Genomic DNA, 12,094 nt, shown 5'->3' with positions numbered 1-12,094 from the left:
TCAATGTCCGATTTTAGTCGGTGTAGAGCTTGAAGCACCTCTTTCCTTAATAGGAAGCACTCTTGATCGAACCATGCTTTTGCTGTTCGCACTTTCCTGGGGCTGGCTGCTTGTGTTAAGAGTTTCTCCAGTTCATGCACAGTTTCCTCTACATTTGAGTTGTCGATTAGTGTTTTGATTTGTTCCATCTGTTCTTTGCATTCTTCCACTTTTCTAACATCCAATCTCCTTGAGAGTGGTCTCGTTTCTTGTTTTTTCTTTGCCTTCCATTCACTTTGTATGTTGATGCTCATTGGAATGTGTTTTCTTATTGGTGTGTGGTTCGCGCACCAATGTGGATTGATATCCCCTTTTATTTCTCCTCTTACGAGGGCGATGTCTATAGTGCTTTTGCCGTTGTAGCAAATATATGTAGGGACATTGGTGTCGTTTAGCAGGTTGAAACCTTCTTCTTGCAGTGAATCTATTACTAATTTTGTTTTGTGGTTTTCTGTTAGGTTCAGTTCTTTATTCATATAGAAAGTGCTTACTCTTAATAGGTTGTTTAGTGAATGTTGCAAATCAAGATTAAAAGAAAGTCAATATTGGCCAATTATGTGACAAAACGGAAGAAAGAAGATATCAGTGCTGTAGGCGTTATGGTGCAAACAACAGTGGAGGTAATCCGTCAGTTTTCGAGCATTATATTCACCACTCATCTCTGCATGCAATAGTGAGGTTAAGTTTAACAAACTGTAACACTACACAAAACTCACACTTCAATACCAAACCCATCTAAAAGTGTTACCACAGATAGCACAAACCGAGTGAACTCACGCCACCGCACGAATCGACCCACACAGGCGATAAAATCCACAGTTGCAATAAGTGCGCACAAATATTCACCCCTACCACACAACCTGACTCACTTAGGAGAGAAACTCCACAGTTGCATAAAATCCGGTCGGACATTCACTGACTTGAAAAAAATGGCGGACGACACGGAAGCTCGTGTAGAAGATGCTCTACTATACCTAACAGATATCGCGGAAACAGGAGGTTATATGAAGAAAGAAAAGAAGGAGGAAATCCTAAAAGCGGTGAGTGTACTGAGAAATTACTTCACTGGGCAGAAAAATGCTCAAAAATCAAAAAATGATGATGAAAACATGCCATCAATGGAGGTTAAGGGAACACAAACAGAAAGCTTACAAGAGAAGAGCGACAGCTGCATAGCAGGACAAGTGGCACCATCTAGCGACCAAGAACAAGAGTTAACAAGAGGCACTCAGCACACGCTGCCACCTACGGGATGTTACGACCGCTCTACTACGTCTTACCTTCTGCCGCATTCTTCTGCTTGCTCGCCCAGCTGTTCACTAACTGGCCTGCTATCTGACACTGCTGCTGCTTCCTCGTTGTGACGTCACACCTACGTATTTTTCATCGAGTAACTTCTCGAATATGTTCACCACCTATATAAGCAAGCTATTCCTTACTCTCGGCGGTCAGACATTCAGTTGGAAAACAACTCGAGTGGAGAGAGCGGAACTGTTCGCCAACGGCTGGTCCATTGCGACGTTTTACTTACTTTTATTTGTGAATTGCTGCATTGATGTATCAACAGACTGGGTGAGCAAAAGTTACAACCTTTTATACCTTTCGCACTCAATATCAAGATTTGAACTTTGAATGTTAAATTATTTAGGGGTTTCGTGGCTTCAATTCTAACTAAGTCCTTCAGACTGGAACCTTTATCAACCTCATACGCCAGAATCAACTGTGCTTGGACAAGTGAGAGTAGTGTTGCCACACCTTGAACTTTTCACTGACCCGAGTGGTCGTTTACATTGCCAACGTGATAGCGTCTAAGCAGCCTGGAAGGATCCCCCCCCCCCTCTTCATTCCTTTTTTTTTTCTCTTCTTCCCTCCTTACTCCGCTTTCTTTTTCTTTCCTTTTCTTCCTTTCGGATATTGAGTTCTAAAAATTCTTGTCCTCCGATGTGTTATAAATTTCCTGCCCTCCTTTGGGTGCAAAATCGAGATTGTAAGGGTGGCCTTAAATCATTGTTTATATAAAGATTTAGTGGCTTTGTTTCTTAATTAAAGTGTTTGTGTACTTATATAGGTGTTGATTCTAGTCTTCCCTGTCGAACCTTGCTCTTGAGCTTTTCTTGAAAGTCATAATAATAGTTCCCAAGAAATCTTAATAATTATTATTCTTGATTGTGTCTTGGTTGTCAAACGGGCTGAGCCCTTATCAAAAGTTTGTAATTCCCCTTCTTTGCTTGTTGTACCCTGCTTATTCTTGTCATTTGGAGTTTAAAATACAACTTATTTTAAAACCATTCTCCTTTTCTTACATTTGGTCAGTTGTGCGTTCTCTCTCATTCTTTACCTTTCCCTTTTTCTTTCTTCTTTAAAAAAAAAAAAAAAAAATTGTACTTACCACGGACACCCCTCTCGGGTAGCCCGCCGTGGCATCCACTGGCTCTGCTGATTGGTGAATGATAAAATCTGATATACTAGGTTTCACCCAACGAGGCATTGACTGCAAGTCTTTCCATGGTCCGACAAGTCACCACCAGTGAAATAACTTTGGTTTACCTTGAGCGTTGTGGTGTCCCAATGATTATCTTTTGACGATCTTTGTTGTTGTGGGTCGACCTTCTCATTTTCTATGCTAAGGTTTTCGTTCCTTTCGCCACTGGTATGAATAAAATATTTATTGGCACCCCACATTGACTTAACACGCCACAGGGAGAAACGGCAGATGATCTGGACCCCGAGCTACATCAATCACTAGAATACAAAATTACCGAAAAAGTCAACAATCAAATGAGAGCAATGATAGCAGACATCACACACAATATCAAAAATATGATTAAAGAGGAAATGGCAGCTACAAAGCAGCAGAACCCTGTACCACAGGAATTTGTAAGAATAAATAAGAACGACTTCATACGAGAGAGAATCAACCGCCTCACGGAGGAGAGTAGTGGAAGGGGAAACCACTCCACCTGGGAGCAAAAACAACAGCCGTATGCAGAAGTATCGCATCAACACCAAGAACAAAATCAGATAACGGATGAAGAAGAAGAGGGAAAACGGACAAGACAAACCCACAAAAGACACAGACGCCCGGAGAGACAGCAACAAACCATGAACGGTACAGGAGCGAAGGACGATGACTTACAAGCAGAGGAAAAGAGGGCCTGGCTGTATGTGGGAAGACTAAAACAGGAGACAACAAAAGACGCGATAAAAAGATTCCTAGCCAAAAAGGGAATCGCAGAGAATGTTACTTGCGAAGAGATAGAAACAAGATACAGCACCAAAGCTTTCAAGGTAGGAATACCTTTCAACTTCCTTGAAAGTGCAAACAAGAGGGAATTCTGGCCAACAGGAGTAACAGTTAGACGCTACTGTTTTATTCGGTCTTTTTGAAGAGAACCAGGGGCATCACTTGAATAAAACAACTCAAAAGCTCTCGGAAATTACAAGACTTGGAGAAATCGACGGGAGAAGAAGGATGAAAATAATGTTATGGAACGTAGAAGGATTAAAGAGCGCAGTGTGCATAGCTCCACCAGACTTTCCTGAAGGATATGACGTGGCTATATTCACAGAAACCTTTCTCACAGACCATTGGCAGCACCCGGAATACTATAGCATACACCTGCTAGCGAAAAAAGGAGAAAGAGGAAGACCCCAAGGAGGAATAACAGTCCTTCTTAAACCGTGGATAACACCAATTGTATCGACATCAGAGCAGAACCACTCCATTCTAATAGAGACAAAATACATCACAATATTAGCAACCTACTTTCAGCCAAATGCAACGGCTATAGATATAATAGACGAATTGGGCCAACAAATAACACAGAGCAAGAAAGACATCCCTCTAGTTATTGCAGGGGATTTAAATTGTCGGTTGGACATACCAAACCACAAAACATACAAAATTAAACATTCTGATAATAAAACGCATTACCGCCACACCTGTAGATATCCATGAAAGTGCAAACGTTCCTGTTATTTATATTTATTCTTTCCTTCGTGGAATTTTTGGCACTATCCCTGCAATACCATACCCAACCTAAACAATGCGGTCTCTCTTATCTCATTTACAGCTGTTTAGGTATATCCTTATGTGATAAATGTAGAGAAATAAGCATGAAATATACTTAAAAATAAGGGTCTGACTTTCAACAGCCACAGCTATCAAAAGAATGCTTATCAGCTGGTGGTTTGGCACGCCTTCAACACCACGGCTTTATTCAGAAGGAGTGGCTTCTGCCACACATACACCAGCTGAGTATATCAGAGACCATCTCAAAAAACCATTTGGGAATAGCTTCACATAGTTCAGACTCTATAGTCGGGAACGAAACTATTTTTAAAAGTTTAAAAAAGACGGGACCTTGAATGCTCTCTGTCTCGATTGCAGTTGCAGTGTGTGGCTGATAATATGGCAGTGAAGATGACGTCACTTGGAATGACAACACGCCAGTAGCAGGGAAGTTAGCAGCACAAGACAATTAAAATGAAAGCAGTGATCAGGTTTACTGTGTAGTAGGCCTACTGCTCAACTGACAGAGGCAAAAGACTGGCCATTGAGTTATTTTGCATCAATATTGCATAATGTGATAACACAATACCCTTGTCCCTTTTCTCTACGGGGTCGAGTATGAAGTGAGGCAAATTTTCATAGCGAGTTTTTAAGTCTGTATGCCCTTCCTGATGTCGACCTCATCAGAGGAATTAATGAGATGAAACGAATTATGTAATATGAGTAAATAAATGGATTATAATTATTTTATATGTAGTCCTAAAAGTCGCGTTCACCATTTATTGACTTTAACATTTAGAAATACTGCCTTCCAATGAAAATAGCCAGTATAACTCAAATATATTCACAGGTTTGTTAAAGAACAGTGTAGAATGTTTACTTGTACAATTTATAGCTCTTTATGGCCTAGAAGTCATGTGTTCACTGCAAAAGATTTGAGGTTATCGCATATTGGACCTCCCTTTACTTTTTTTGGCTGTAAAAGTGGGAAAGAAGGGGCCTAATATGCAAGTAAATATGGTATTACAGATTAATATGAAACTACTTGTATAAAATATGACAGACCAGTTACATAATTCTAACAGATTAAAACTGCACAATGAAACAGCAAAAATCTGAACTTCCAAGTAACTAAACCAGGAAAGACATGTCTACCAGACTGCTTAAAGGCTGGGAATCACAAATGGGGGGGAGGGGTCAAGGGGATGCAGTGCATGCATGTTTTCTACGGTATGATGAGGAGAGAGGAGAGACATGGTGCGAGATGTCCTTCCTTGCCAGACACCTGTATAAGCACAGTAGCTGCAGTATGATACATCATGGAGCATCAAACATAGGCTTAACCATAGCGTTCACAAACCATTATTTCCATGGGTACAGCTTAACATACTAAGAACATATTTAGAAAACTGATTATGAAGATATTGTAAACAGAAATAAAATATTGGTATATTCTTGATGTTTCAAAATGGTAATAATTATCAATAAGATATAGTATTTGTTTATAATTTGAATAGACACGGTCTACCTTGTTTAGATTGTTGCTTTCATGGCTTGTAATTATAGACATGATAATAAGCTTTTGGAGCTTTGTCATGTCAAGACAACAAGTGAAATTCTTTACGTTCCACAGAGAACTTTGCTCTATGTCTTCAAAAAAAAATCTTAACTGTTCTCGAGGAAGACTTGTCCAATTATGAAGGTTTGAATTTAAGAATACTTTACAGTTGGACATAATAAGTGGCACTCTCATTCGTCACTACACGGCTCATTGTACGCTGGCCTTCCAAGCGGAAGCTGACAACACCATCAATTAAGATGTTTCTTGTTACACCATATATGCATTACAAACTAACAGCAAGATCATCAGACGATTCAGGGACTAATGTGGTAGAAGAAATAAATAGACTCACAGGATAGAAGAATGGAATAGAGCTGAAGTATGGAAAGAAAGTGCAAAGAAAAAACAGAGGATAATGAGTGAGAGTCGGTTGAGGGCGGCAGCATAACATTTGTAAACATGTTATGAAAGTATGACAGCCCAAGCTTGGAATGAACCACCTGGTCATGAGGAGAGTGCAAATTCGTCTATGGGCTACCTTGTCCCCCTTCAGACTACGCCACCGGTGGTAACTAGATTACCAGATTTAAAAAAAAAAAAAAAAAAAAAGGAATATTTGTTAAAAAATACACACAAAAAACAATGTTTTTGAGATCATTATCATTTCCCCTCATTTTAAAGATTCTCTTACCTGAATTACTATGGATTGCTTCTCTCATGGTCACACGCCCACAACACACTTGCAAAACTGAACTACAAAGTCTCTCTTAGAAACCTAAAGCATCCGGCAGAGCTTCTACTCTCCGAGACCTAAGCAGCTGTATGGGATGCGCGCGCATATTTCTTGACCTTGTAAGGAGCGTGCACGTGTTTGACCTATCATCAATGGCCAGTCTGAATTTCAGCTGTCAACATGGTGAGACAGTTACCATTGCAACACCGTATTTTCGTTTTTTTTTTTTTTACATTGCACCGACACAGATATGTCTTATGGCAAGGATGGGATAGGAAATGCCTAGGAATTGGAAGGAAGCGGCCGTGGCCTTAATTAAGGTACAGCCCCGGCATTTGCCTGGTGTGAAAATGAGAAACCACGGAAAACCATCTTCAGGGCTGCCGACAGTGGGGCTTGAACCCACTATCTCCCAATTACCGGATACTGGCCGCACTTAAGCGACTGCAGCTATCGAGCTTGGTGTATATTCATTTGTAAAATGTTATTTTTAGTAGGAGTCAGCTCGACGGGTATGCAATGTATTTGTTCAGCAATTTCCTGGTGACGTGCCACCTTCACGAGCACAGATTCACGTAATTGCAAATATATTTGAAACTACTGGCTCATTGCTCAATAAAAAACATGCACGTACACAAACTGTTTTAACAGAGGAATCTTGAACAATCACTGAATAAATTGCTCACAAAATTAGCACAACAAGTAGGGGTTTCTGTTTTCTTCTGCACACAGAGCTAGAAAGCGGTTGCACATCAAACCGTACAGATTTACACGAGCCCATTGTTTAAAACCTGCTGATCCAGCCACAAGAGTGAGATATTGTGAGTGGTATCTTGCATCGCTGAATGATCATTTATTTGACCCATAGCTTGTGTTCTTATCGGATGAGGCCTGGTTTCATCTTAATGGTCGTGTGAACAGTCATAACTCTCGCTAACTGTGTGCAGAAAATCCTAATGGTGGAAGGGCGACACTTCCAGCATCTTTTATAAGTTAAGATTTCACATAAGATTGTATACAAGCTTAAAGCGGGCAACGTAAGTTGAGCTGAGGCAGCTGCTGTAGCGCAGAGTACAAACACCGTGCGCTCGGTCCGGGTTTGTAAAAGAGACCCCTGTAGAAGTGGGCGTTAACAGCATGAGGAACATAACTTCTTATTTGTCTCTTAGAATTATCAACGTAGCTCTGAATAATGTACGTTTCAGCAGTTATATTGGTTTTGAAGCAGAAATAATTAGGAAATGTAGAACCACCCACTCCGGGCAAGTAATAAACAGAGGAACAAAATCATATTAAAAAACTGGAAGAATCCAGGAAAAATGGAGAATCTGGCAACTCCTCATCAAAGTCTTCTTTCTTGTAGAAGAAACTGGGATTTAATAATAATAATAATAATAATAATAATAATAATAATAATAATAATAATAATGCTATTTGTTTTACGTCCCACTAACTACTTTTACGGTATTCGGAGACGCCGAGGTGCCGGAATTTAGTCCCGCAGGAGTTCTTTCACGTTGATGGTTATGAATTTCATGTTTTTGGTCCTATTGAATGTTTTATACAATACTTCACACATCAACAAGACCAGCAGTTTTTTTAAATCAGGAGTTTATAGGATCAAATGTACCACCTGTAAAAAAACCTACATCGGGCAAAGCGGGAGAAACTTCATTATCAGATACCACGAGCACACTAACGCAATAAAATACAACAAGTTTTCAGCCATCGGCCAACACATGCAAGATTATAATCATAATTTCACCAATATTGAACAAGACATGGACATCCTCGTATTAGCAAACAAGGGCCCTTTACTGAACATAATGGAAAATTACTACATACACCTAGACCAATACTTTAATGCCAGTCACAATCTCAATGAAATCTCAGAGAAACCCAACATACTCTTCGATCTATTTATCACTTTCCTCAGAAACAATAATGCAGCCAACCTAAACTCAATCCTAAATTTAATCAAAGGTACTTTTCCAAGACAATTACACTTTCTCCCGCACCCTTCAGCCCCACCTTAAGCCCTCTTCCTAAGCCATATTTCATTTCAATACAAGAACTTACTGATTTCCATGATTATAATTTTTACAACACCCCATTTATACTTTATTCTTTGTTAAAAACCTCTTAGTATGTATATTCCTTGTATTATTAACTATTACCATAACATCTCATTTCACTTGTTATTATTTAAAATAACATTGTCTTAGTATTTCGCCACAAATGATCTTTGCTCCAATACGGCTGATGATGACCCCTAGATGGGTCGAAACTAGTACCGTATAATTTGTAATTTTGTGAATATATTGTAGTATTGAAAAGGTGGAAACGTTTACGTTATAATTATTATTACTTATATATTGTTCTTTCACGTGCCAGTAAATCTACCAACACGAGGCTGTCGTATTTGAGCACCTTCAAATACCACCGGACTGAGCCAGGACCTGCCAAGTTGGGGTTAGAAGGCCAGCGCCTTAACCGTCTGAGCCACTCAGCCCGGCAAACTGGGATTTAAAAAGACCATGAAAATAGTTTAAGGGAAATTATAAAAGGATTTTTTTCTTTACGTCGCATTGACACAGACAGGTCTTATGGCGACGATGCGATAGGGAAAGCCTAGGAGTGCGAAGGAAGCGGCCATGGCCTTAATTAAGGTACAGCCCTATCACTTGCCTGGTGTGAAAATGGGAAACAACGGAAAACCATCTTCAGGGCTGCCGACAGAGGGATTCAAACCCACTATCTCCCGGATACAAGTACACGAAAAAAATATTCTAGGATGAAATAACACCACCACCACCACCACAACAAAATACTGACCGTTAATCCAGGAACTAGAAGCAACGCTAGCAGGATATAGTAGTTAATAGTGAGCTCCATCACACCAAACTAACATGCTGATGACAACAGAGTCCACATTTCATAAGTTATCATCCATCTTGGCTTGGTCAGCAATGTCAGTTACAGTCTTGACTCCATGACCTTGCTTCATTCTCATAGCCCAGTTCAGATAAAAATTTCAAAATAAGGAAAGAGCTTTCTTTATTAAATTGCCAAAGAAAATGAATGCAAAGTGTATGGAAGATACAGGGGGAAAAAAAGGAAATTTAGCAACTGCGAATGTAGCATTAACAAAGATCTAGTACTAAGAAACATAGTTCTCTTACTAGTCTTTTCCCCAAGTTATTGAAGTCGGCGCTTGGTGTGAATATGGCCCAGTTTTACAGCTGAATGCCCTTACTGATGCCAGCCGTACATGAAGGGATGGATTAACTACTCAGTGTTTCTGATGTGTCGTGTTTATACAAAGATTTTTATTTTTATAACTGTTCAGTTCTTCAGTCTGCCAAAACTTGAATAAATCAACTGATATACTATCTGAAAATATATATATGTTAACAAAATGATAATTGAAAATGAAAGAACTTAATTAAAATAGAACAACCTGTTTCGTTCATGAAAGAACATCCTCAGATTCTCATCAAATTATATCAAATCACACTCAAATATATTTAGAAATGTACAAATGTGTATGTTTATTTCTATCTAAATCCTTAAAAACTTGAATTTTAGAACTTACCTTTATGATGTGCTCACTACTCTCCACTCCAGCACAGAATGCAAGTTGTTGCAATTTCATTACTCTGCCGGCGTGATTCCAGTTGGCCAGTCATTTCGTTGACCTTCCGCCATGCCATGCCCCCTTCCTTTGCTATGTCAAGGACACACCGGGTTTTTCATTGCTCCGATGTATTATTATTATTATTATTATTATTATTATTATTATTATTATTATTATTATTATTATTATATGTTCATACAGTCCTACTAAGGACCACGTCATTTCGTCCATCTTCTCTAGGCTTTGATCTCTGACCAGTCCTCCTTCATTCATTGCCAGTGTTACTCTTTCCTTTCCTCTGTCCACGTCTTTCCCGTTTTCTACTTTGGCCTTTCCTGAAAACCCTGGTGGTCTTTTAGTTTCCTCCTGAGTGGGTTGCGTTCTTGTATATCTTCATAAATGATCCCCATCTTCTGTAGGTCCCTTACCACCTCCTTGAACCAAGTTGGCTGGGTCTTCTTATCTGTAAAATAGGTAAAGATTTATTATTTTTATTATTATTATTATTATTATTATTATTATTATTATTATTATTATTATTATTACTACTATTACTATTACTATTATTATTTTATTTTTATTTTTTTAATTGGTGCAGACATTTAGCTTTGCTTGGCCTAAATATATGGCATTGCAGACCGTTACTTGACATTTGAGTTCATTCAAATTATGCTACCATTTTATTTGTTGTTATCATCATTGTTATGTTATTATCATAATTTAAAATGTTTTTGAAAACTACTTGGAGGTTGTCTAATGAGCAATTAATGGGCTGGCTACTTTTCCATTATGTCATTTTCTTTAAAGTTGCACTGTATGGTTGCGAACGTTGGCCGACTACGACTGAGACAGAGTGTTGACTGGGTGTCATGGAGACTAAGATGCTGAGATGGACAGCTGGGTCACTAAGCTGGATCACATCTTCAATTAAACCATAAGGTAGAGATTTGGCGTTGCACCAACTCAAGAGTCATCTACGATGGTTTGGACATGTACTAAGGGCAGACGCCGACACTATCGCGAAGACGGGTAACATGCTAGAAGTCGCTGATAGGAGACCAAAAGGACGACCAAAAGAGCGATAGGCCAATACCCTTCACAAAGATCTGAAAAGTATCTGTCTCTACCCTGACATGGCCCAGGACAGAACTAAATGGAGACAACGAATCCATGTAGCGGACCCCATAAGCAAGAGGGACAAACGCTGAAGAAATAGGAAGATTTTTTAAGTTTGATTGGGCCACCTGAGGACCACGGTGCTTGTGCTTTTACTGTGTTGTTGTTGTTTTCGATGGTTGATGCTTGTGCTGTTCTTAAGGGTAGGTCTGGCTCCTACTTTCTTCTTGGTACCTTGACTTTTTCTGTTGGCCCAGAATTCTTTCCATTTATTATTATTATTATTATTATTATTATTATTATTATTATTATTATTATTATTATTATTGTGTAGTTGAGATTAAATTTATGTTAATGATTTGACTGAGCCAAGTATGAACTGAATTAAAGTGTACCTTGTAATAAGGGCCAATGACCAAGCTGTTAGGCCCTTTTAAACCACAAATATAATCATCATCTGCACCTTGTAAGACATTATTTTTATTGATAAATAATAACTTACTAAAAACCCCTGGAGTGGCCAAGACAACTGCATAAGAAAATTCTACCCCATATTCCAACCTTTAAGTCTGAGTAACCTCCTCTATGATTCATTAGGCGCTAATGCAACAAAGTGTGGAATTTTTGTTCATAAATTAAGTAGTGTGAATAGGGATGTATATTTTAAATGTGTGTAGACATTGAGGTTCACTTTGTTATCTTTCTTTGCGATGTAAATTTGGATATTCAATGATTTGTTTCATTTTCGATGTATAAAATTTTTAGATCTGTGTTGATGTCTTTGAAGTGATGTGAGTTGTCATATTATGTGTTCATCGAATGCTGTGTGTCTGTTGTATTTAACTAAGTTTTTGAGTTCTTTGTATCGGGTGTGGAAATCACTTTTTGTCTGGCCAATGTACATGGCATTACACATTGGGTCTTGACATTTAGTTTATAAATTCGTGATTTAGAAAAATGGTCTTTTTTATTTAGATTGCATTTACCAATACAGGA

At 38.8% G+C, this 12,094-nt stretch overlaps 1 protein-coding gene across 2 annotated transcripts in view; it reads right to left on the bottom strand.

Annotated features, from left to right (window-relative positions):
- The window catches only part of LOC136886481 (phenoloxidase 2), a 127,290-nt gene extending 117,275 nt beyond the window's left edge, over nucleotides 1–10,015 (bottom strand). The window contains exon 1 of one of the 2 annotated variants that reach the window (XM_067159284.2): nucleotides 9,941–10,015. In XM_067159284.2, coding sequence (XP_067015385.2) covers nucleotides 9,941–10,000 — 60 coding nt within the window. In that variant the 5' untranslated portion in view covers nucleotides 10,001–10,015. Of the gene's footprint in view, nucleotides 1–9,180; nucleotides 9,301–9,940 lie in introns of those variants that run through there. The other variant, XM_067159282.2, reaches the window with a different exon arrangement.
- Between the last annotated feature and the right edge of the window lie 2,079 nt (nucleotides 10,016–12,094).

This window comes from Anabrus simplex, chromosome X (assembly GCF_040414725.1).
Source record: "Anabrus simplex isolate iqAnaSimp1 chromosome X, ASM4041472v1, whole genome shotgun sequence".
NCBI classification, from domain to species: Eukaryota; Metazoa; Arthropoda; class Insecta; order Orthoptera; family Tettigoniidae; genus Anabrus; species Anabrus simplex.
Note: the sequence above shows the minus strand (reverse complement) of the source record. Positions and strands in the feature narration are given on the sequence as shown.